Source organism: Micropterus salmoides, unplaced genomic scaffold, assembly GCF_014851395.1.
Source record: "Micropterus salmoides isolate LMB-PRFRI ecotype aquatic unplaced genomic scaffold, ASM1485139v1 Ms_hic_scaffold_14, whole genome shotgun sequence".
Lineage (NCBI taxonomy): Eukaryota > Metazoa > Chordata > Actinopteri > Centrarchiformes > Centrarchidae > Micropterus > Micropterus salmoides.
Window position 1 is genome coordinate 33,619,127 of NW_024040485.1, and position 25,883 is coordinate 33,645,009.

The 25,883-nt window shown below is 50.9% G+C and overlaps 3 protein-coding genes across 6 annotated transcripts in view; 1 reads left to right on the plus strand and 2 right to left on the minus strand.

Moving 5' to 3' along the window:
* asap1a (ArfGAP with SH3 domain, ankyrin repeat and PH domain 1a) overlaps nucleotides 1-540 on the minus strand; it is a 40,516-nt gene extending 39,976 nt beyond the window's left edge. The window contains exon 1 of the mRNA XM_038719144.1: nucleotides 197-540. Within this exon, the coding sequence (XP_038575072.1) occupies nucleotides 197-325 (129 nt within the window). The 5' untranslated portion in view covers nucleotides 326-540. The remainder of the gene's footprint in view (nucleotides 1-196) is intronic.
* Nucleotides 541-5,150: 4,610 nt separating this feature from the next.
* Nucleotides 5,151-10,025, plus strand: tmub1 (transmembrane and ubiquitin-like domain containing 1). 2 transcript variants are annotated; one of them, XM_038719142.1, is made up of 3 exons: nucleotides 5,151-5,266; nucleotides 6,007-6,518; nucleotides 9,323-10,025. In XM_038719142.1, the coding sequence occupies exons 2-3, from the start codon at nucleotides 6,049-6,051 to the stop codon at nucleotides 9,672-9,674; spliced, it is 822 nt and encodes a 273-aa protein (XP_038575070.1). In that variant the 5' UTR covers nucleotides 5,151-5,266; nucleotides 6,007-6,048; the 3' UTR covers nucleotides 9,675-10,025. The 2 variants fall into 2 exon arrangements, with proteins under 2 accessions (XP_038575070.1, XP_038575071.1); XM_038719143.1 differs by having other exon boundaries at nucleotides 5,158-5,254.
* Nucleotides 9,891-25,208, minus strand: LOC119902778 (dynein heavy chain 17, axonemal-like; the record flags this gene model as incomplete). Of its 3 annotated transcripts, none has more annotated exon segments than XM_038719141.1 (22): nucleotides 9,891-9,985; nucleotides 10,116-10,324; nucleotides 11,716-11,814; nucleotides 11,950-12,070; nucleotides 13,624-13,793; nucleotides 13,916-14,152; nucleotides 14,270-14,419; nucleotides 15,280-15,423; nucleotides 15,496-15,615; nucleotides 19,614-19,717; nucleotides 19,808-19,913; nucleotides 19,993-20,139; nucleotides 20,217-20,409; nucleotides 20,493-20,743; nucleotides 20,815-20,931; nucleotides 21,005-21,172; nucleotides 21,295-21,381; nucleotides 21,973-22,125; nucleotides 22,208-22,333; nucleotides 22,784-22,869; nucleotides 22,953-23,052; nucleotides 25,022-25,208. In XM_038719141.1, coding segments are annotated over 20 exon segments (2,773 nt in total), but the record flags the coding sequence as incomplete, so codon positions are not given.
* Nucleotides 25,209-25,883: the final 675 nt, after the last annotated feature.

Consider the following 25,883-nt stretch of genomic DNA (forward strand, 5'->3'; position numbering starts at 1 on the left):
AAATTAGCAGAAATGTGAATGGAGTTCGCCAAATTGCTTTTTCTATCGCTCGGGTCACCGGGGAGAAATGCGCTCAGTGCGCCGAGAGAGAGGAATGAAAGGTCGGGTACAGAGTGCGGAGTGCCGCCCGGACACACAGACAGACAGGCAGACAGACAGGCAGACAGACAGGCAGACAGACAGGCAGACAGCCCACCTCCTCCAGGATGCTGACGGTGTTCCTGCAGCTCTGCAGCCGGGTGGTGAAGCTGGACGTGGTGGGGGAGTTGTAGTCCTCGGTGGTCTCCGACAGGAACTCACACACTGAGATCTGATCCGGCATCATTGGCACCAGAATCACCCAGATAAACCCAGAGAAACGCTACGGAGTCCCGGCGGGATCAGCGACCCGCGGTGCGTTCAGGGACCTGCTGCTGTTGTGCAGATGTTTAAAAGCAGCTGGTCTCAGATCAGATGTCCTCTGAGTGTCTCTCATCAGCCCGTCTCCTCCCGATGATTCATTCCTCCTTTCTCTCCTCCTCTGACCTGCTGTCAAGTCACACACCGAGCACCACGTGACCCGGCGGGGTTTCACAATAAAAGCCCACAACGTAGCCAGTAAAAACACAGCAGAAAAACTCTGGTGGAAAATAATGTTTGAGTGAAAGTCGGGAGAAAAAAAGAACATAATTTCCCGTAACTTTGTGTCAGCATTCAACACAATCTGCCCATGAAGCTGATCAGCTCTGTCCTGGATCCTGGACTTCCTCACAAACAGACCCCAGTGTGTTCGGATTGGCGGACTCACCTCTTCCACTCTAGTGCTCCACACCGGGGCCCCCCAGGGCTGCGTGCTCCGCCCCCTCCTGTTCACGCTGTACACCACAACTGCATACATGGAGAGAACTCTGCTGTGAAGTTTGCGGACGACACCACCATCATCGGCCGGATTCCAAACAACGATGAGACTTCACATCGGGAGGAAGTCTTGGTGCTCAGAGAACAACCAGCTGCTCAACGTCAACAAAACAAGGAGCTAAAGACTCACTCCTGTCTGCATCGGTGGAGCAGGTGAATCAGCATCACAGAGAACCTGACATGGTCGCCTCACATCTCCACGCTGGTGAAGAAAGAAACGACTGGATTTCTAGAGGAAGCTGAAGAAGGCCAAACTCCCACGCCCACTTCACAGACTGGAAACATCACCAACATGGGATGTGCACGGCCCGGGACCGGAGGGCTCAAACTGCTCAGAGCCCAAAGGATCCTAAAGGACAGAACCCACCCAGCCACAGCCTGTTCACCCTGCTGCATGCTGGGAAGAGATCTAGAAGTTTCTGCTGACTCTTCAACTCGCTGATGATAGTTTATTTCTGGGACTCGTTATTTATCCACCATCTGCTGGATCTACATTTTGTATGTACAGCATGAAGGGAACTACAGACTTCATGGCGTTATGTGACCCTGTGCTGGAAAATGATAAACGGACCTTCAGCAGGTCGAGGCAGCTGTCACCTTCTGAAAACAGATGAAAGGTTTATTTGCACAATAAGGAAGCGTGCCGTTTAAATGTAGAAGAAACAAAAGGAACGTTTGAATCGTCACCTGCTGCCTGAACTTTGTGTTAACTTGGTGCAGAAACTTTCTCCAGATGCAGGTAATAAAGAGTTGAATGCTTTAAACATTTTCTGTTGGAGGGACCGCCCTCAAATATTTCTTCTAAAGAGTTAAAACTTCTTCTCGTCTGGTGAGCTGAGCCCTGATCTCCTCCTCTCAACACAAAGGGTCGAAGAGAACTTGATGGCTTGGATAAAATGGCGTTTAAGGGACGATCCAGATGGTTCAGTACGTTCGTGTTCTTGGTTCTGAAAGTCTGAAGGCGTTTTCAGGTGTTCGTTTCAGGCTGAAGATCTGAATCACTTTGGTGAACATGTGAGATGAGTTCACAGCCGGCTCAGACTCAGGAACTACGCCAGGAAGGTCAGACCTGTCTAACTGAGACGCGAGGCGACAAACATCACTGACCTCCTGCACTGACTCTTTCTTAATGAACTATTTGACCCTTTCTTCCAGTATTTTATTTGTTTCTGACTAAAAGTGTGAACTCTCCTGTTTGCTGCTGCCTCAGCAGTCTGTTATTGAAACTACTCGCCTTTTATTTTGAAGGGGAAACACTACAACATCTGGTAACTTCCTGTAACTTGACTCTCCTTCGGGATGCGCCGCATAATAGTGGAGTGCGCATGCGTGACGGCGCAGCTAATTATGAAAAGAGGAAAGAGATGATCAGATAAATCTTCATTAAATAAATTCAAACTGATCAAAAATCGGTTCAGTCATTTAATGATCAATGTTTGGATTTACGGGAATCTTCGCTTTGTATTAATAACACATAATAATGTTTACTTCCTGCCGTCACGTGCTGATCAGAAACACGATGGAGGATTTATTGATCCTCTGTTTTTATTATCAAAGAGTCGCAGGAAGTGACCTTTCACAATAAAAGATTCTCAGTCTGACAGGCATGACTCATGTTTTTATATATTTTATTAAGTTTTAAAGAAGTACTCCGATATTTTACTGCAGTAAAAGAACTACAGTTTAAAACTACTCTGTTAGAAGTAAAAGGTCCTGCGTTCTAAATGTTACTTACAGTTTTTGTGTGTTCTTTGTTACTATTTTCAGAACCTTGATGTCATTTTAAACAACTCTAGACACAAAACGGTTATCACTTGTAACACAGGCTGTCGAATGTTCAAAACATTGCATTGTGCATTCACATCTTTAAAGAAATCTTGCACAATCATTGGTTCAAAAAAAGAAATTGACTGAAATACCATTGAAACATAACTAAAGATCACCCGCACACAAGCAACCGATAGTTTCACTGTGTCATTGTTCGTACAATCATTAGATATTGTAGAACAAAATAGGTGATACAGGTTTCATTATGGTACTACATGTACAGTAAATACTTCTCCGTAAACGTACTGCAGTAGTAGAGAGAATACTACAGAAACAGTTGATGCAAAACACTACAGTACAATCACAACATAGGTTTATTTGAATCAAAGCAAAAATAATTAGCTATGAAATAGAAAAGTACTGTAATACATCAAATGCAGTGTTCCTCAACTTGCTTGTACTGTAAGAAACAAAAGCGATTACTGTACTTCTACATTGTCATCGACTCCGTGTTGTCGATTTGGCCACAGGTTCTCATCTACATCACAATGGATGTTTTCATTAGCCAAACATCTTGGAAAAAACCTTCGGTCATGGCGAATCCAGGCCTGACACTGGTCTGCTGTGATGTCATTGCAGGCGTCATTCATGGCCTGGAGAAGAGTGACTCGGGTGCCTGTCATGAACCTTCCATCTCCATGCGGAGAAAAATTCGGGTTAAGGAAGGGAGAGTATGGGGGTAAATACAGGGTGGTAAACTGTGCCATGCTTGCACCACATGAGCATGATGGAACATGACATTGTCCCACACAATGCGATAGGTCACACCTTCAGCTCTACAAACCTCATCCAGCTCGTCAAGAAAGGAGAGCTGCATTATATGGTCCAATAGGAGGTCTGCGTCCCACCACACCAGCTTACTGACTCACACATGGTAATGTTGGCCCCACGTTGTCCAGGTACTTGGTTGGTTGCCCGCTGGCCAATGAAATCCCGACCTCTCCTCCTTGTCTTGGCCAGATTAAAACCCGCCTCATCCAAATATATGAATTTGTGATGGTCGCCATCAGCATCCAGCTCCATCACCCTCTAAAAATACATTTTGGAAAGAGATTTAGAGATTAGTGTACAATGTAGAATTTTTGGGAATGTTTTTACAACAGCCGTCTTGAAACTGAACTTACTGAACACACTCAGTCCTCATTTCTTTCGAAAGGCACACGGTACAGTTGTTTTATAGATACCTGGTGTCTTTTCAGTATGCGTGCAATAGTCGGCAAACTTATGGATCCCACATTATTGAACATGTCTTCGTTGTCCAAGATATGCTGGTGAATTTCTGTAAGGCGAATATGATTTCTGTCCCGAACCAAATCGACTGCAGCCTGCTGTTGTTGGTCAGTTAGAATTTTGCCTCTGCCTCCACTATTTGACCTGGTCACAATTCTACAGGGAACATTAGAGTAAGAAGACACTTGCTCACATCACCTATTCTGTGATACACATTGTTATGCAGTCACTTGACAATTGAGAGTAGCATAATGTTTAGTGCATGCTGATAACTTACCGGTTCTCATCGGTTGACCTTCTGAGGTTTGGTTGTATCATTGTAGCCGCTATTGTCCACAAAGAAGATTTATGACATGGTCTACAACTATTGCCCAAATTTCACTGGACACTCTGCTGTTGCTGCCGCTGTCTTGGCCCGTGGCCTTGTCCTCTACCACGTTCCCCCACACCTCTCAAACGAGGCCCACGACCACCTCTCAGAAGGGAGGCCTGTCCCCTGCCATTCCTTTGACCAACACGTCTTCCTCGTCTTCCTCCCACCACTGCTGCTGCTTGACCTCCATTGTGACCCGTATCACCTGCTGGCTCCATGTTACGTATCACTATGCTCTTGCAATTGGATCCCAATCAACTCTTTATATACTCATTCCACAATGTGCACTCAGTCATCAGTAACGAGTTGGCAGAATTGGACAAGCAATTACAAGGACCCTGCATCTATACAGAAAATTATAAAATATTTATGTATATATATAAATATAATATATAACTGTAAGTTAATTACACATTTTCCACAGTGACTGCAACAGATTACAGTGATATTTTGTAATTAAATGTTCATTCAGGTGCATCTCAGAAAATAATTAATTTTTTCACAATAATTTAAGTCAAAAACGCTAAACTTTCTTATATTCTAAAGTGAAATATTTATTTATCTTGATGATCCCAGCTTACAGCTCATGGAGATCAAAAATCCATCTCTCAACATATTAGAATAAAGAAAGTCTATGAAACAAATCTATCTACAGAAATGTTTCACTTTTTGACTTAATTTAAAGGAGGAAAATGAACCTTTTCATAAAACCCACCTGTATTTATCTATAAATATCTATTTATAGATATAAATGTACTTGTTGTTCCCGCCGCGGCCTGAAGGCGGAGTTTGTGATGACCGGCAGGAGGCAGCTGCGCGTCACGTGAGTCAGAACCACAGAAGAAGACGGAGGAGCAGAAGCAGGAAGCGTGAGCAGCAGCAGATTAGCCTGATTAGCCTGCGGGCTAACTCTGTGATATGAGCTTTGTAAGCTGAACAGTAAGTTTAACTTTGTCTTGTTTGTCTGCTCAGACTCTGACGCCACGTCCACGTGCCTTAATGACCTCATCAGTGAGGCTGACAGCAGTTAGCATGTAGCTTAGCAGACTTCCTGTCCCGGCTGTGAGTTGGAAGCAGTTAGCAGTTAGCAGTTAGCTCGGAGTTTTAGCAGGACGGTACCGTGAGTTCGGTGGACGGAAGCGGGCTGTTACTGAGCCGAGCTGCGGGTGAACCTCCGCACGCACCGCCGGTCAGCTGACCGTGCGCGCGGCCAGGTGAGCAGCAGCTGCACCTGTACTGCAGGTCCGGACCGTAAAGTTAACAGAAACAGCGCGAGAGCCACGTTTCAGATGAGAGATATGAAGTGGATCAAGTCAGAACCGGTTTGTAGTTAAACACAAAGAAACCAGACTATCGGTCAGTCAGAGAGCAAAGAGCCGGACCCGAGCTTCAGAGGGAGAGTTCTGATCTGAACAGGGACCAGCTGACTAAGGTGGGGTCCGAGGACCCTCAGGGGCCCGTGAGGGGGCTCCACCGGGTCTTCAGCAAAAAGGGAATCATTAATTTAATAATTCAATAATTCCTCCTGTAAGTAACAAAATGTAGGAGGTCACGAGTTTCACACCTGTTCTGTCAACATCTAACATCTGAGCAGACGGGTCAGTGAGGGTGGAGCTGATTGTGGGTTGAAATGATCTTCTGTGACGTGTTTGATGCTAAGCTCCGCCCCCTGTGTGCAGGTGTGTGACCCGTGTTGACCTCAGTGGGCGTTGCCGTGGGCGATGGCGCTGATCGAAGGCGTCGGAGACGAGGTGACGGTGCTGTTCTGTTTGCTGTTGCTCCTCCTGGTGATGCTGCTCGCCTGGATCTCCACCCGCACCACCGAGCCCCCGGAACACCTGTTTGCCTCCACCACAGGCCCCGCCTCATCATTGAGGAGCAGCCCCGCCCACCATGACACGCCTCTCTCTGCCGCCAACTCTTCGTCTTCCTCTTCCCCCCCCTCCAGCTCTTTAAGTGACAGCTCTCTGACAGAAGCCCCGCCCACCAACACCTCCACCCAGGAGAAGGAGGGGGAGGGGAGAGAAAGGGGAGAGGCTGGAGGAGGAGACGGTGTGAGGAGCAGAGAAGGAGGAGGAGGAGGAGAGTCTTCGTCCTCTCAGAGGAACATGGTGCTCAGAATCAAGTTTCTCAACGACACAGAGAAAAGGGCTCAGGTCAAACCGCAGGACACCATCGGCTACATCAAACGGTAACAAAGCCGTCGCTGCAGCTAGCTGTGCTGCGTCACTGCTGCGTCACTAGTCGTACTCTGGCGTCGTACTCTGGCGTCGTACTCTGGCGTCCCCCTGCGTCACTAGTCGTACTCTGGCGTCGTACTCTGGCGTCGTACTCTGGCGTCCCCCTGCATCACTAGTCGTACTCTGGCGTCGTACTCTGGCGTCACTCGTCGTACTCTGGCGTCCCCCTGCGTCACTCGTCGTACTCTGGCGTCCCCCTGCGTCACTCGTCGTACTCTGGCGTCCCCCTGCGTCACTCGTCGTACTCTGGCGTCCCCCTGCGTCACTCGTCGTACTCTGGCGTCCCCCTGCGTCACTAGTCGTACTCTGGCGTCCCCCTGCGTCACTCGTCGTACTCTGGCGTCCCCCTGCGTCACTCGTCGTACTCTGGCGTCCCCCTGCGTCACTCGTCGTACTCTGGCGTCCCCCTGCGTCACTCGTCGTACTCTGGCGTCCCCCTGCGTCACTAGTCGTACTCTGGCGTTGTACTCTGGCGTCCCCCTGCGTCACTAGTCGTACTCTGGCGTCGTACTCTGGCGTCGTACTCTGGCGTCCCCCTGCATCACTAGTCGTACTCTGGCGTCGTACTCTGGCGTCACTCGTCGTACTCTGGCGTCCCCCTGCGTCACTAGTCGTACTCTGGCGTTGTACTCTGGCGTCCCCCTGCGTCACTAGTCGTACTCTGGCGTCGTACTCTGGCGTCCCCCTGCGTCACTCGTCGTACTCTGGCGTCCCCCTGCGTCACTCGTCGTACTCTGGCGTCCCCCTGCGTCACTCGTTGTACTCTGGCGTCCCCCTGCGTCACTAGTCGTACTCTGGCGTCCCCCTGCGTCACTAGTTGTACTCTGGCGTCGTACTTTGGCGTCCCCCTGCGTCACTAGTTGTACTCTGGCGTCGTACTCTGGCGTCCCCCTGCGTCACTAGTTGTACTCTGGCGTCCCCCTGCGTCACTAGTAGTACTCTGGCGTCGTACTTTGGCGTCTCCCTGCGTCACTAGTCGTACTCTGGCGTCGTACTCTGGCGTCCCCCTGCGTCACTAGTCGTACTCTGGCGTCGTACTCTGGTGTCACTCGTCATACTCTGGCGTCCCCCTGCGTCACTCGTTGTATTCTGGCGTCGTACTCTGGCGTCCCCCTGCGTCACTAGTTGTACTCTGGTGTCCCCCTGCGTCACTAGTAGTACTCTGGCGTCGTACTCTGGTGTCACTCGTCATACTCTGGCGTCCCCCTGCGTCACTCGTTGTATTCTGGCGTCGTACTCTGGCGTCCCCCTGCGTCACTAGTTGTACTCTGGTGTCCCCCTGCGTCACTAGTCGTACTCTGGCGTCGTACTCTGGCGTCCCCCTGCGTCACTAGTCGTACTCTGGCGTCGTACTCTGGTGTCACTCGTCATACTCTGGCGTCCCCCTGCGTCACTCGTTGTATTCTGGCGTCGTACTCTGGCGTCCCCCTGCGTCACTAGTTGTACTCTGGTGTCCCCCTGCGTCACTAGTAGTACTCTGGCGTCGTACTCTGGCGTCCCCCTGCGTCACTAGTAGTACTCTGGCGTCGTACTCTGGCGTCCCCCTGCGTCACTAGTCGTACTCTGGCGTCGTACTCTGGCGTCACTCGTCATACTCTGGCGTCCCCCTGCGTCACTAGTCGTACTCTGGCGTCGTACTCTGGTGTCACTCGTCATACTCTGGCGTCCCCCTGCGTCACTCGTTGTATTCTGGCGTCGTACTCTGGCGTCCCCCTGCGTTACTAGTAGTACTCTGGCGTCGTACACTGGCGTCCCCCTGCGTCACTAGTAGTACTCTGGCGTCCCCCTGCGTCACTCGTCGTACTCTGGCGTCGTGCTCTGGCGTCCCCCTGCGTCACTCGTCGTACTCTGGCGTCGTGCTCTGGCGTCCCCCTGCGTCACTCGTCGTACTCTGGCGTCGTGCTCTGGCGTCCCCCTGCGTCACTCGTCGTACTCTGGCGTCGTACTCTGGCGTCACTCGTCGTACTCTGGCGTCCCCCTGCGTCACTCGTCGTACTCTGGCGTCCCCCTGCGTCACTCGTCGTACTCTGGCGTCCCCCTGCGTCACTCGTCGTACTCTGGCGTCGTACTCTGGCGTCGTACTCTGGCGTCGTACTCTGCCGTCGTACTCTGGCGTCGTCCCCCGGCGTCACTAGTAGTACTCTGGCGCCGTACTCTGGCGTCCCCCTGCGTCACTAGTAGTACTCTGTCGTCCCCCTGCGTCACTAGTAGTACTCTGTCGTACTCTGGCGTCCCCCTAACACCTGTCAACAGTAAAGGCACGTTCAGCTGCAGGTGTCTAAAAGAAAGATGAAACAGCAAAAACATCTCAGAACCGTTTTATTCTGTGTATGTGAGGAACGAACCACATTTAGACTGGAAGTAAAGCTTCATTTATACTTCTGCGCTGAATCTGTTGTGCACCTCCCCAACATGTAACTACACATCTGCTGTAACTGCAGTATAAATGCATGAGTACGGCGTAGAACCGACGCAGAAGTATAAAACATCAGCTGCCGTCATGTGACCACGTTGTTTCACAGCCGATGGCAGCGCAGCATCCTCCACGTTACAGAAACGCAGGCCTCTTTGTTCCCGACAGTAGCACAGTGCTTGGGTTCTTTCGCCACATAGAACCAGAACCTGCTGAGATCTCGCCATTCTGCAGATGACAGAACGCTCTCGCTCCTCGTCTCCGTGATTTCCTGCTCTGAGACTCTTGTGGATGATGAGCAGTGTTGCGGCTGGTTTTGACCTCTGACCTCTTCCCTTTCAGGACCTACTTTGCGGGCCAGGAGCAGCAGGTCCGGTTGATCTATCAGGGCCAGCTGCTGCAGGACGACGCTCAGACTCTGGCCTCTCTGAACCTGGTCCATAACTGCGTCCTGCACTGTCACATCTCTCAGTACGCCAGCGGGAGGGCGGCGGGGGGGCCGCGGCCTGCCGACCAGGTGCAGGTGGCTCTGAATGTGGGCAGCCTGATGGTCCCCCTGCTGGTCCTCATGCTGTCGGTGCTGTGGTACTGTCAGATCCAGTACCGGCAGTTCTTCACCGCCCCGGCCACCGCCTCGCTGGTCGGAGTCACCATCTTCCTCAGCCTGGTCGCCTTTGGAGTCTACCGTCGCTAGCTGCCCTCTGATTGGCCGCCGCCTCTGTCTGTGTGGTGATGTCAGCAGCCGGGGCAGAGCTCTCTCTGACCTCTGATCCGGACTCGGACCTGCGGGACAAAACGGACAGAGTTGATGTTTGTTTTTTGTTGCCATGAAGATGATAAGTGTTAACGAGGACTTTCATTTTTATTATTTTTAGATCTCTGTAGGTTTTCTCATCATCGTGCCTCTCTTACGTTCTGGTTTCTGAAGCGGGTCGGACCAGCGCCAGGCTGTAAACCGGACCCGTGTGTCTGTCTGAGCAGGAAAGTCTAAATGAATCACAGCTTCTGAAGAGAAAGAAATTCTATTAAAGCGTTTATGTATCTCGTTGTGGTTCTTTGTGTCTCTGTGAAGAATCAGACTTCTGCTGCAAATAAAACTACCAGCAAGCAGTACTAGTACTGGTAGAATTGATACCTTGGTGGTAGAAATACATTCAGCCGCTCGTGTCGTTCATTTCCTGTTTTGAACAGTGTTTATGGACGGCGCTCTCCACATCCTCGGGGTTGCCTGTCTTATCCAGAGATCATGTTCAGTGATGATCCAGCTGCTCTGACAGACGAGCGTGTTCCTCTATGCTGAAGTCTGGTTTTAATGACGGGGCTGCAGCTTCTCTATGAAATCATCTGCGTAGGAATGACGACCTTTTAATATTATGTTTTTATAGTGTGGTCATTGTGTTCGTTGTTTCTTTTGGAAAGCATCTCTGTGTTCTGTGCTTTACGAGTGCGTTTCTCATGAATTATATTTTGACCTGCTGCCTGAACACCAGTAACTGAACAAATAACAGCCTCCGGTTTTCTAACGTCACTGTGGTCCTGAGCCCAAACGCTGCGAACCCGAGTTCTGACCTGAGCTTCATTCTTATCCAACTTTCTCAGCCCATCTGAAACCATCGCTCTACAAAACCAAAACTAGAGCTGAAACAAAACCTTAAACCAATTTAACCTTTTAAAGCGCCTAAAACAAGTTGAGAAGGAAACATTATAAAGCCAATAAAAGCGTCAGCAGCCAGCAGGGACTGATATTTACCGTTGGAGGATAATGAAACTGACATTATTCAGAGTTTCAGGGACTTGAATTAATGTCGTCCACCCTGACTCAACGCTGCTGCAACATGTTAAAATCATTTTCCAGGACGGCGGGAGCCCTGATACTTCAGGGAGTGGCTCTGTTTTCATGGTGTGTGTTTGTAAAGGGAAATCTTAGGACAGCAGCTTGTGTTTGGCCTTTTCCCGTTTCAATAAGACGACGCCCTCGTGCACAAAGCAGCTCCATAAAGAAATGGTCTCCCAGTTCGGTGTGGAAGAACTCGACCGGCCCACCCAGAACCCTGACCTGACCCCTGTCCAACACCTTTGGCATGAACTAGACAGAGACTGAGAGCCGGGTCCTCTCGTCCAACAGAGTCTGACCTCACTAACGATCGTCTTGTGGAAGAAGCTGCAAAGGGGGACCAGCTCCACATGAAAGCCCCTGGGTTCAGTACGGGATGGTTTGTCCCAGTAAAGTCACATCTGGAGGTCGACGAGAAGTTCACAAACAAAGATGGCTGCCCCCATGTTACTATTGTGTCTAACACTGCGTGCTGCATCCTCAGCCCTTTGAACACATTAACGTGCTTCAGTCTGACTCCGCTCAGTTCTTCTCTACACACCACCTACTGTTGATGCTTCCCTCCATTTCCTTTGGGCAGTGCATTGTGGGAGAATTCATTTAGTCACTTTCCCAGTGTAAACCAACCACAAACAAACCCTGCTCAGAGTGTCCAGTTTATTAGGAACATGTGGAGCAGCTGCTGAACTCACTGTTGCACAGAGAGGCGTTTCTATTATTTTGTCCACCCCCTTTCTTTAAATGGAGGCAGGCTGAATAACAGAGGCATCTCTGTGTTGATCAGGTGAATAAAATCTTAAAGCCAAACTAAACGATGAGAGAAGTGTTGATGAGGTGTTTAAACAGATGCTGCTCTTCTCCTGTTGTTTAGACTGAAGGTACAAAGAGTTCATTCACAAACCTTTAATCATCACGTCTGAACACTGTGAGCTCTAAATCAACCTGTGAACCGATGAACGTCTCCCGTCTGAGCCGCCGCGTCCTCTGCAGCCCGTCAGCACTGCCAGAGAAACAACAACGACGACAGGTTTCAGGAGTTTTAACGTGAAGCTGACTGGAGACACAGGCTGCTCAGTCGCACCTGTCAGACGGTGATGAGGGTCAAAATGTTGTTTTTCATGAGTGATGTCACTACCTGTAGCTGTGCTGCCAGGTGTTCAGGCAGCTCGACTCCGGCGGCCTCCAGCAGGATGATGGTCTCTGTCAGGGGGAACCTGGACTCTTCACCGCCACCACGCTGGGTCAGCTGCTGCAGACTGAAGACACACACAGGTCTCAGGTGAGTCACCTGTTCCTGACTGAGGCCAGCGGGTCTCAGGTGAGTTCACCTGTTCCTGACTGAGGCCAGCTGGTCTCAGGTGAGTCACCTGTTCCTGACTGAGGCCAGCGGGTCTCAGGTGAGTTCACCTGTTCCTGACTGAGGCCAGCGGGTCTCAGGTGAGTCACCTGTTCCTGACTGAGGCCAGCTGGTCTCAGGTGAGTCACCTGTTCCTGACTGAGGCCAGCGGGTCTCAGGTGAGTTCACCTGTTCCTGACTGAGGCCAGCGGGTCTCAGGTGAGTTCACCTGTTCCTGACTGAGGCCAGCGGGTCTCAGGTGAGTTCACCTGTTCCTGACTGAGGCCAGCGGGTCTCAGGTGAGTCACCTGTTCCTGACTGAGGCCAGCGGGTCTCAGGTGAGTTCACCTGTTCCTGACTGAGGCCAGCTGGTCTCAGGTGAGTCACCTGTTCCTGACTGAGGCCAGCGGGTCTCAGGTGAGTTCACCTGTTCCTGACTGAGGCCAGCGGGTCTCAGGTGAGTCACCTGTTCCTGACTGAGGCCAGCGGGTCTCAGGTGAGTTCACCTGTTCCTGACCGAAGCAGCCTGGTATGGAGTAGAACCGAAACGTCTCCAGAACCAGAAACCAGAACTTCAATCGATACTTTTTGTAACCAGATCGCGGCCAAAAATGACTATTTGTCTAGTTTTGCTTTCAGCCAATCACGCTGAAAGAAAGAGAAGAGCAGCCTTTTTCCTCCTTATGTGCCTGCACCATAAACCGTATAAAAAAGGAGTCCAAGCGTGATTTTAACAGCCGCTCACCTTCGGCTGCGGTCTCAGGCGTGTTCGTCACTGTTTATCACCACAAGCTTGGCTCTCCGTTGGTTTCATCTTCTGGTATCAGTTAACACTTCTCTGTATTTGTATTTGCTCTTCACATCACTAGTCACCGATCGATCAGCTGATTTTACTGACGGAGACTGCGGTTGCAGCTGGGGCTGCTTCACGTGTAGTTAGTTTGATCGGCTAGACCTGCAGCCCCTCTTTTCCTCTGTTTGTATCTTTAGTGTAGTTTAGTGACTTGTTTAAACAGAAGGCTTTCTCGTTTTATTCGAGGTTTGCGGCTCCCCACTAAAGGAAAAAGCACTCGGGGTGAATAGTAGACCTATCAAAAAATACCTTAAATTCGTTTCCCACAACTTATTTGGTCACTAAACTATTTGACTCCTCTCTCATTCAAATATAAAATAAGTCCCAAGCTGTAGTCTTTCCCCTTATAGGCTAATGCTACCAGTGAGGATGACCTAATTAGGATGGGGAGCGATTTCCCAATACTTCTAGCAGTTATTTGAAACAAGAAAATCACCTTGCTTGTCCATAACAACAATAAAAATAATAATAAGCTGCCAGTCAGGTGTCATTTTATGCAAGGTATTGAATGAAGTACTCTGTTGGTATCGGTATCACTTTAAGGGTACTGGGTTTGGTACTGGTACTGTAAAATTTTAAATGATACCCAACCCTAGCTAGCGGGTCTCAGGTGAGTTCACCTGTTCCTGACTGAGCCCAGCAGGTACTCTGTGTACACGTGTCTCCAGTCGTAGATGAGTGACAGCAGGGAGTCTCTGAAGGGACGGAGGTCGACCTGCAGCCAGTTGTGCAGAACGATGACATCATCCAGGTGAGCCACCTCTCTGCTCACTCTCTGGAGCGACTCAATCTGAAACGACATCACAGCCACCAGGTGATGACACGGCAAAATCAGCCAGCCCAGGTGTGAGCTAATACAGGTGCTTTTTACCTGGAGTGTCTGCAGTAAAACACCTGACAGGTGTGTCTCACCTCTCTCTGGAAGTCCTTCAGGGTGGGCGGAGTCTTCTCGGCCTCCAGCTCCTCGGGTCCCAGCTGCCTGCTGTAGGTCAGGAACTCCTGCATGACCCGCCTCCTGTTGCTTTGCCACAGGTATGAGTACCTGTTCAGCCCCGCCCTCAGACGCTCCGCCTCCTCCCTCACCTGCAGCAGGCGACGCATCACTTCCTGTTCCAACGCAGAGAGCTTGGGACTCTGCTGCAGAGAGACCTGACAGACAGACAGGTAGACAAACGGGTTCAAAGCCTCCAACAGCAGCCCGGACAGGCTGAGCGTGTAATGTCACAGTGACGTCGGAGTCACCTGATAGTTGCCCTGACGACTCACAGAGATCCTGGGCGGCAGACTGGCCGCCGTGTAAACGTCAGTGATGATGGTCTTCAGGAGGTCAGAGAGGCCGCCGCTCACTGACGGCTCAAACACACTTCCTGTTTCCTGCAGCTCCAGACGGACCGCCAACAACGCAGCCCTGCAGCTCTGCAAGAAGAACGGAGGCTGTGACACAGCTGGAATCGAACCTGTGACGTTGTGGTCATTAGGTTTGCACCTGGACTATTTAGGTATTAAGATGCCAGTCGGACTCAAACGCGTGGGAAAAGCGGCCGCAGGAAACGGCTTCGTCCAGGTGGACAAGAAAAAAACTGTCCAATCAGAGCTGAGAATGTGAATCACATGGTTAACATGAGAGACCAGAGAGCACGAGCTGGTCCAGTTCTGATCCTGATCCGAGTCCTTTCATATCGATTGTCTGCTGATCTGATCTGTTGTGACGGGGGACCGGAACCCGGGGCGCCTGTGGACTCGATACCTGAGGCTCCACCAGGTGAGCTCCCAGCTGGCGGTTTACTTAGGGAGGAGCTGTTGGACTACAGAGTGGAGCGTCCTCCCTCACAGAGGATCTCTGGTCCAGTTTCCTTTAGTCCTGAATACGGCTGCAACTACTACAAAATGACACCACGCCTCTCATTTAGCCGTCAGCGTTTACATTAAACTTGGAGGCTGCGTCCCTCTCTGGTTTCAAGAAGCTCCTGAAAACTTCCTCTGATAACCTCTGACATCACTTCCTGTGCTCTTCTTCTTCTGTCTGCTCACAGTTCTCTTCCCCAGGTATTTACCCCTGATGTGCTAGTGCGTATGTCAGCTGTAGATCTCGTGCTGTATTTGATGCTCTGTGGATGTTTGTATGTTGCGTGTTCAGATGTTAATGTCACGCTTGTTGACCGTTCTGAGGACGCCATCAGGTCCTCACTGTGAGTCAGCTAACGTCAGCCAGCTAAACCACAACAGAGGCTCGATGTGCTGCTCAGGTTGACGCAGGTGTTCCCAGGGGAGCGTACCTGTGGGTTCATGTTGTCAGACAGGAAGTGCAGAGATCTGAGCAGCAGCTGGAACAGTCCGTCCTGGACTTTGTCATCGATGTAGTCTAGATACTTGATCCAGGACTGAGAGGAGTCTTCAGCTCTGTACAGACTCCGGTTCACCTGAGAACACAGCAGAGTCACATCAGCACCTCCTCCTGCTCCTCCTGCTCCTCAGGTGTACTCTGCTGTTACCTGTGTTAACCTGAGCAGCTGCTGTCCCTCCTCTCTGAGGACCCTGTAGCTCTGCTCTGTAGCGCCGTCCTCCAGCAGCGACTCACCTGAGCGCTGCAGCAGGTGAAGCTCCGCCCAGCCCTGCAGATGGACAGATACAGACCTCTCAGGTTAACAGTCAGGTGTCCACAGGGAGTTCAGGCTGTATCCGCCCCCCCTGTTCTTACTGGACCAGATCAGAACAGGTTGTAAAGGAGCTGATGGATCAACACAGTGTCTTGTGAATGTTCTCAGTCATCCAGGTCAGAGTTATCCAAAGAAGGTTCAAGTCCAACGCAACCGAGTTCACACGAGAAGACGTCCACAACAACAGTTTGGCCTTCCTGGACTGTGCTGTACACATTGAAGAGGACAGGAGCCTGCAAACTGGGGTTTACAGGAAACCCACTCCAGAGACGCTCACAAATCTCCGAGCTAGAGTCCAAGTCAAGTCTCAAGTCTCCGAGCTAGAGTCCAGGTCAAGTCCCAAGTCTCTGAGCTAGAGTCCAGGTCAAGTCCCAAGTCTCTGAGCTAGAGTCCAAGTCAAGTCTCAAGTCTCTGAGCTAGAGTCCAGGTCAAGTCCCAAGTCTCTGAGCTAGAGTCCAAGTCAAGTCCCAAGTCTCTGAGCTAGAGTCCAAGTCAAGTCTCAAGTCTCTGAGCTAGAGTCCAGGTCAAGTCTCAAGTCTCTGAGCTAGAGTCCAGGTCAAGTCTCAAGTCTCTGAGCTAGAGTCCAAGTCAAGTCTCAAGTCTCTGAGCTAGAGTCCAGGTCAAGTCTCAAGTCTCTGAGCTAGAGTCCAGGTCAAGTCCCAAGTCTCTGAGCTAGAGTCCAAGTCAAGTCCCAAGTCTCTGAGCTAGAGTCCAGGTCAAGTCCCAAGTCTCTGAGCTAGAGTCCAAGTCAAGTCCCAAGTCTCTGAGCTAGAGTCCAAGTCAAGTCTCAAGTCTCTGAGCTAGAGTTCAGGTCAAGTCCCAAGTCTCTGAGCTAGAGTCCAAGTCAAGTCTCAAGTCTCTGAGCTAGAGTTCAGGTCAAGTCCCAAGTCTCTGAGCTAGAGTCCAAGTCAAGTCTCAAGTCTCTGAGCTAGAGTTCAGGTCAAGTCCCAAGTCTCTGAGCTAGAGTCCAAGTCAAGTCTCAAGTCTCTGAGCTAGAGTCCAAGTCAAGTCTCAAGTCTCTGAGCTAGAGTTCAGGTCAAGTCCCAAGTCTCTGAGCTAGAGTCCAAGTCAAGTCTCAAGTCTCTGAGCTAGAGTCCAAGTCAAGTCTCAAGTCTCTGAGCTAGAGTCCAGGTCAAGTCCCAAGTCTCTGAGCTAGAGTCCAAGTCAAGTCTCAAGTCTCTGAGCTAGAGTCCAAGTCAAGTCTCAAGTCTCTGAGCTAGAGTTCAGGTCAAGTCCCAAGTCTCTGAGCTAGAGTCCAAGTCAAGTCTCAAGTCTCTGAGCTAGAGTCCAAGTCAAGTCTCAAGTCTCTGAGCTAGAGTCCAAGTCAAGTCTCAAGTCTCTGAGCTAGAGTCCAGGTCAAGTCCCAAGTCTCTGAGCTAGAGTCCAAGTCAAGTCTCAAGTCTCTGAGCTAGAGTCCAGGTCAAGTCCCAAGTCTCTGAGCTAGAGTCCAAGTCAAGTCCCAAGTCTCTGAGCTAGAGTCCAAGTCAAGTCTCAAGTCTCTGAGCTAGAGTCCAGGTCAAGTCCCAAGTCTCTGAGCTAGAGTCCAAGTCAAGTCCCAAGTCTCTGAGCTAGAGTCCAAGTCAAGTCTCAAGTCTCTGAGCTAGAGTCCAGGTCAAGTCCCAAGTCTCTGAGCTAGAGTCCAAGTCAAGTCCCAAGTCTCTGAGCTAGAGTCCAAGTCAAGTCTCAAGTCTCTGAGCTAGAGTCCAGGTCAAGTCCCAAGTCTCTGAGCTAGAGTCCAAGTCAAGTCTCAAGTCTCTGAGCTAGAGTCCAAGTCAAGTCTCAAGTCTCTGAGCTAGAGTTCAGGTCAAGTCCCAAGTCTCTGAGCTAGAGTCCAAGTCAAGTCTCAAGTCTCTGAGCTAGAGTTCAGGTCAAGTCCCAAGTCTCTGAGCTAGAGTCCAAGTCAAGTCTCAAGTCTCTGAGCTAGAGTCCAAGTCAAGTCTCAAGTCTTTAAGCTAGAGTCCAAGTCAAGTCTCAAGTCTCTGAGCTAGAGTTCAGGTCAAGTCTCAAGTCTTTAAGCTAGAGTCCAAGTCAAGTCTCAAGTCTTTAAGCTAGAGTCCAAGTCAAGTCTCAAGTCTCTGAGCTAGAGTCCAGATCAAGTCTCAAGTCTTTAAGCTAGAGTCCAAGTCAAGTCTCAAGTCTCTGAGCTAGAGTCCAGGTCAAGTCTCAAGTCTCTGAGCTAGAGTCCAGGTCAAGTCTCGAGTCTCTGAGCTAGATGTTCAAGTCAAGTCTCAAGTCTTTAAGCTAGAGTCCAGGTCAAGTCTCAAGTCTTTAAGCTAGAGTCCAAGTCAAGTCTCAAGTCTCTCGTGGTTATTACGAATGTTGTATCAGCTGCTGCGTTCAGTCCAGGCTGCTTATAAAACTGCAGAGCTATAAGGGATTCTGTAACCGTAACCTGTTTTTCACTCACAGAGAACAACCATGTGATGAGCAATGCAACTAATGACCGCTTATTAACTACGAGTCTCAAACCCAGTGTAACGTTATAGCTAAATAAAACTGTAACGTTACATGATCAACAGTAAACCTGTAACCTGTTTGTGGTAATAATTAACGTGACGGCAGCCAGCGGGACGTAAATGATTACGTTAATCGACCACCACAAGTTTGGCGAGTAAACAAACGCTCATTCATCTTTTCATAACGACAGTCTGAGTTAACCTCCGGTAGCTCGTAGCTAAAGCAAGAAGCAAGCTAACGTTAGATGGCCAACGCTGCGCTAAACTCACTAACATCAGGTTACTAACCTATTTGTGTTCAGCGCTTCTTTGTTTTGGACTGTATGAAGTTTTAAAGCCAAAGTTTATGATGAACGGCTCAGCAGCTGTTTGTTGTTGTCTCTCACGTGTGGCCGTGCAGCTGAGCAGCTGAAACTACGTGTTATGTAGGCAGGTTATAATGTTTTATAAAAATAAACATTGTTCACGAGTCATGCGCCTCGAGTCCGAGTCTCTAACTCAAGTCCCCATCTCTGACCCACACACACGGACCAATAACTACTGTTCGATTCCCACCACCCACTGGAGCACAAGCTAGGAATCATCAGAACCCTGCAACACAGAGCGGACCACATAACAACAAGCCAGAGAGACGGAACAGAACCACCTGAAGGGGGCACTCACAGCCTGTGGAGACCCCAAACGGACCTTTGTGAAAACAGCCAGATCCAGGAAGAAGAGCAAAACTACAGGGGACGAGGAGAAGAAGGTAAAACGCAACAACATTGTGATTCCATACCTGTCTGGAGTATCAGAGAAACAAACACAACATCCCTGTGTTTTTTAAACCTGGTCCCCCCCAAAGACCGCACCCCTGAACACTAGTGTATGCGGTCCAATGCAGTGAGGAATGCACAGACCTGTATATTGGGGAGACTAAACAACCACGACACAAACGCATGGCTCAACACAGAAGGGCCAACTCCTCAGGTCAAGACTCTGCAGTCTACTTACATCTGAAGGACAGAGGACACTCGTTTGAGGACCACCAGGTGCACATTTTAGACAGAGAAGATGGATGGTTTGAAAGAGGTGTCAAGGAAGCATCTACACCAGGGTGGAGAAGCCGTCATTGAACAGGGGAGGGGGTCTACGCCACCACTTATCCCCCACTTACAATGCTGTCCTTTCATCACTTCCCAGGAAACTCAACAAACGTAACCTATTGGCCTCAGGTGAAGATACCAACGATGGTCGTTCAGTCTTGGCCACAGGTAGTCTTAACGACTGTAACGACTGTCGTCACAGCAACAAGGAACACTAACGAACCAGCGGTATCGATGACCCGGGCCAACGACCCCACTGAGGTTAAATAGCTGAGTTTCCCTGCCAGTCAGTCAGAACTGAAGAAGTCCTTTGGATGAGGGATGAAACGTCTTCCAGTATCTTCAACCAAGTCCAGTTGCCCTTGACTTTAACCTTCCTTGGATATCAGGTGTGTTTCCTGCTGTGTTTCACCTGAACGATGTGAGTCATGGCGTCCATGTTGGCTCGGGCCTCGCTCACTGTGCAGTGGAAGAGCAGCACTCTCTGTCTCTGCTGGTCCACCAGGTGCTGCACACCTGAACACACACACAGGTACAGTAACTTCTTGAAGCTGTGTGATTACGCAACACCCGGTTTGTCATGTGATGTGTCATGTGACGTGTCACCTTCGCAGCTCCAGGTGTTCCTCTGTAGTTCTGACAGGGTGCGGTTCAGGTCCTGCAGCTGGTCCTGGATCAGAGGAAGCTCCACTTGCAGGACGTCCCTCAGTACCTGGAGGAGGACCGTGGCCTGTCACATGACCTTCACCTGGATCTACCTGTATTCAGGACTTGTGTGTGTGTGTGTGTACCTGGTTGTAGCAGGACACCATATGACTCAGGCTCAGGTAGGTCTGTGTGATGTCATCTCTGCAGGTGAAGAGTCCAGCAGCGAAGGGGCGGAGCTTCACGTCTGTCTCCCTGCTCACACACCTGAGCTCCCTCAGCGCCGCCTCCAGCTGGACACACACAGACAGACAGGTGAGGTCAGGTGCAGGTGAGTCCAGCTCCCCCGTTAGTTACTCCTCTCACTGACCTTGTGGCTGAAGGTAACTCCCAGCATGCCTTGCTGGTCGTGTTGTATTAGAGGTTGCTCCAGGATGAACGCACAGTCTGAGTCCAGCTGACGGCTCCAGTCTGACCTCACTCGCTCTCTGAAATCCTGCAGGAGATCCACAATCTGCTGGAACCTCTGCAGAACCAGCTGGGACTCCCCCGAGTCCAGGTACCTGAACGCAACGCAGAGACCGTCCTTACTGTCGGAGTAACCCTAACCCCCCTGCCGTGTGCTGTGTGTGTTCTGGGACCTTACAGGGATTCTACGGTCCTGTAGTGGCTCAGGGTGTCCTCAGCTCTCAGTCTGAGCTGCTGAGTCCAGCAGAGTCCAGATGCAGCAGTCGGGCTGAACTTGCTGAATGTTGCTGATTTCTCTCTCTGACTGTAGAACAGCAGCTCGGTCTGATCCAGCTCCACCAAGACCATCTCCACCAGCCGGATCAGGTGAGGACGCAGCTGATCTTGGATCAGAGGACGGTCCAGGACGAACCCGAACATCTCCACCAGCTGAAACACAGACCAGATCAGATCAGACCAGAGCCCCTCTCCCTGCAGCGGCTGTGGTTATAGACCGGTACCTTGGCGGCAGAGGAGGGGGAGCTGCAGTCCCCGAAGGCTCTGCTGAGGACCGACACCAGCCGCCTCTCCAGGTCTGCTATCTGAACATGAAACTGATCCAGGTGCAGCTCAAAGCTCTGAGAGGAAGAGGACGAGGAGTCACACACAGCTCAGAGTCCAACAGGAAGTACCTGACACACATCAGCTGACCTGGTCATCGGGGTCCACGGGGTCACAGTTACAGTCAGACAGAGCTGTCACGTGACACACGAAGTCCTGATACACGCCCTGAACCACATCAGTCCACATCCTGCCGCTGACACCGGTCAGGACCGTCTGATCCAGCTGGTCCAGCTGCAGACTGACACAGAGCACCTCCTGTAGGGGGACGGGGGGCGCTGTTAGACCTGCTGGTTTTAACTAATGATTGCTGTCATGATCGACCAGGCGTTTCACCGTGTGACGTGTAAATGCGTGTGCATGTGTGTGCGTGTGTGTACCTGGATGTTCTGCAGACGTTTCAGGAAGGCGTCCAGGTGGAAGACGACCAGGTGTGAAGGAAAGTCCCAGCTCTGTGCGACTCCATCCTGCATTTACAGTTACTCATCTGGCTTTTATCCAAACACTCACATTTGAGGAACAACATACGAGCATCGACAAGAGACAAGAGATACTAGTGACGGCTGTTAGCGCGTACGCCATCGGTGGGTAAATACCTACAAAAGGAAGGAAGAGTTAACAAAAGAGAACTGTAAGGAGACAGAAGAAGAGGAGCACAGGAAGTGATGTCAGAGGAAGTGTCCTCTGTAGAGTTTTCAGGAGCTTCTTGAAGTCAGAGAGGGATGCCGTTGCTGTGATGGCGTGCGGCAGCTCGTTCCACCATCGTGGCGTCACAGGTGAGAACAGGGACTGAGGTCGCTTTGTGTGAAGGGAGGCAGAGCCAGGCGGCGTTCGTTGGAGGAGCGCAGTGGCCCAGAAGCAACGTAGGCTTGGATTATGTGGTTTAGGTAGATGCTGCAGACCCAGTAGGAGCTCTGGATGCAGCATCAGGTGTTTATAATCATCAACTCTTAAAACTGGCTGCTTGTAAAAAGCCTTTGATCCAGTTGAAGGTACCTGAGATCAGGACGGACCACCTCGCTTTCACACCTGCTGACGTAAACACAGACACCACTGACCTGCTGCTGGTTCTCCAGCTGGGTCCTGCACTGACTGTAGGCCTCCTTCAGGGCCTGCAGGGTCCAGATCACCAGTCTGACATCATCCAGGACCGGACCAGGGTCTGACACCAGACCACGCATCACTTCCTCTCCACGCAGGAACTTCCTGCTCTGCAGCAGCAGAAGAAGAAGCAGGTAAAGGATGGTGTGTGACACACACGCACATACGCACACACACACACACTCTCTGTACCGTTTGTATAAAGAGGTTGCAGACCTCCTGCAGCAGGACCACTATCCTGCAGGGTTTACAGTAGAACTCAGACCTGATCCACAGCAGACGCACCTCCTCCATCACAGCCGCCATGTTGTCTCCCAGCTGCCAATCACAGACAGAGTTCAGTCACAGTCTGATGATGTCACGGCCGTACAGGACCCGGTTTCACAGGCCGTGAATCTGAGCGTCAGCTTACTGCACATACTCAACCAAAATGCATTGTGGGACGCACTGTAGTGTTTTGCTGTGTCGTCACTGAGTAGAGTTAGAATTTTATGAAAACTGAAGGCGAATGGAAAACGTGCTCCAGCGTTCGAGCTCCTACGGGGGAGCTAGAGAGCCAGCCAATCAGCTCACAGAGCCCTCGGGCCCCACTCACACATTTCTCTGAGGATTATTTCTGTTTAGTTAGGCGCTGCTTCACGTCGACCTCAGAAGAGACGAACAAGCACAACACGTTACACGAGTACAGCATGCGCAGTACCTGCTGACTGAGGATGTAGTATACGTGAGTATCAATACTGCTGGTTGTTGTGGCCAGTCCCACAGTACCTGCTGGTACTCCATCTGCTCCACCTCCTCCAGCTTCTCCTGCAGGGGAGTCAGATTCAGAGTCACATCTTCAGCCTCCTTCAGACCTGAGAGGAGGAGGAGGAGGGGGCAGAGGTCAGAGGTCAGGTGAGTCTCTCAGGTAACCTCTGTTATTTGTGAGTGTTCCTACCTTCCTGCACGTCTCTGTAAATGTCTCTCAGAGTGGACCAGTAGACGCTCTCCGCCTGCTCAACGACGGACGCCACCTGCTGAGCTCTGCTGCTCATCAACTGCACAAACACCACAACATAAAGAAACGAGGAAAGATTTCATTTTCTGAAATAAACAAATGTAAAGACAGCAAGAGCATTTCAAATGGAACGAGCTTCAATGTCCACGTGGGAGTAGAGAAGGTGCTGCAAAAGGAACTGTCAGTAAAAAGGACATGTGGAGACATGTGGGCCGTCACCCTGACATCATCACCTGCCGTCACCCTGACATCATCACCTGCCGTCACCCTGACATTGTCACTTGCCACCTGCTGTCACCCTGACATTGTCACCCTGACATCGTCAACTTCCGTCACCCTGACATCGTCACCCTGACATCGTCACCCTGACATCGTCACCTGCCGTCACCCTGACATCGTCACCCTGACATTGTCACCCTGACATCGTCACCCTGACATCGTCACCCTGACATCGTCACCCTGACATCGTCAACTGCCGTCACCCTGACATTGTCACTTGCCACCTGCTGTCACCCTGACATTGTCACCCTGACATCGTCAACTTCCGTCACCCTGACATCGTCACCCTGACATCGTCACCTGCCGTCACCCTGACATTGTCACCCTGACATTGTCACCCTGACATCGTCACCCTGACATCGTCACCTGCCGTCACCCTGACATCGTCAACTGCCGTCACCCTGACATCGTCACCCTGACATCGTCAACTTCCGTCACCCTGACATCGTCACCCTGACATCGTCACCTGCCGTCACCCTGACATTGTCACCCTGACATCGTCACCCTGACATCATCACCTGCCGTCACCCTGACATTGTCACCCTGACATCGTCACCTGCCGTCACCCTGACATTGTCACCCTGACATCATCACCTGCCGTCACCCTGACATTGTCACCCTGACATCGTCACCTGCCGTCACCCTGACATCGTCAACTGCCGTCACCCTGACATCGTCACCCTGACATCGTCAACTTCCGTCACCCTGACATCGTCACCTGCCGTCACCCTGACATTGTCACCCTGACATCGTCAACTGCCGTCACCCTGACATTGTCACTTGCCACCTGCCATCACCCTGACATCGTCACCCTGACATCGTCACCCTGACATCGTCAACTGCCGTCACCCTGACATTGTCACTTGCCACCTGCTGTCACCCTGACATCGTCACCCTGACATCATCACCTGCCGTCACCCTGACATTGTCACCTGCCGTCACCCTGACATTGTCACCCTGACATTGTCACTTGCCACCTGCCATCACCCTGACATCGTCACCCTGACATCGTCACCTGCCGTCACCCTGACATTGTCACCCTGACATTGTCACTTGCCACCTGCCATCACCCTGACATCGTCACCCTGACATTGTCACCCTGACATCGTCACCTGCCGTCACCCTGACATCGTCAACTGCCGTCACCCTGACATCGTCACCCTGACATCGTCACCTGCCGTCACCCTGACATTGTCACCCTGACATCGTCAACTGCCGTCACCCTGACATTGTCACTTGCCACCTGCCATCACCCTGACATCGTCACCCTGACATCGTCAACTGCCGTCACCCTGACATTGTCACTTGCCACCTGCTGTCACCCTGACATCGTCACCCTGACATCATCACCTGCCGTCACCCTGACATCGTCACCTGCCGTCACCCTGACATCGTCACCCTGACATCGTCACCTGCCGTCACCCTGACATCGTCACCCTGACATCGTCACCTGCCGTCACCCTGACATCGTCACCTGCCGTCACCCTGACATCGTCACCCTGACATCGTCACCTGCCGTCACCCTGACATCGTCACCCTGACATCGTCACCTGCCGTCACCCTGACATCGTCACCCTGACATCGTCACCTGCCGTCACCCTGACATCGTCACCCTGACATCGTCACCCTGACATCGTCACCTGCCGTCACCCTGACATCGTCACCCTGACATCGTCACCCTGACATCGTCACCTGCCGTCACCCTGACATCGTCACCCTGACATCGTCACCTGCCGCTGGATGAAGTGCAGGTTCTTCAGTCGGTTCTTCCAGAAGTGGAACTCCTCTGAGGGAAGCGGCTTCAGTCCGTCCAGAACCGGCTGAGACGAGTCCTGCTGCAGGAACTCCGACACAAGCCCCGCCCATTCTATGATCGTCGAATCACAGGCGTGGAGGAGCTTCACGTCTGACAACTTCCTGTTGGAGGAGAAGAAGGAGGAGGAGGCTGCGTTTATTAGTGTAATATTAAATTACAAGCATAATGTTCTGTTAGTACAATGTTGATAAATTCATTATAATTCCATATATATGTATAACATTAATTCCAGTTCCAGCAGTTTCATTTCTATAAGTCCTTGTGTAGTAAAATGCTCTACAGGAGGTTGAGTTAAGTCTCTAACGTGTTAATGCTAAGTGATACCTCGCCAATAAGCAGAACCATTACAGTTTTTGGTGTTAACATCCATCGGTCATGGCGACGTTTACAGCTGGACCACGTGATGATTGGACACCACCAGACATGTTCTACAGTTCTCCTGTCTGTGCTTGAGGTGGCGGCTAATCCGCCCCAGACTCCCTTAAAGAAATCAAGAGTTTTGTGAGAGTCAAAGGAAACTCTATAAACTCTGTCTCCACCCGTCTGTGGTCAAACAGGCAGCGAGACCGTCATATGGATATGGAAGGACTGACGGGCAGGTGGCTTGATTCAAAATGTTAACACCGACCAAAGAAGACTTCATTGTATTTAATAAATATTTTAATCATTTTAACGCTTTCAAAATCAATTAGTGTAAAAATCATTTGGATAGGGAGGAGTGGCTGAATAGGTGTCTTGACGTTGGTAGTAACAATGTCCGAGTGAAAAGCCACATG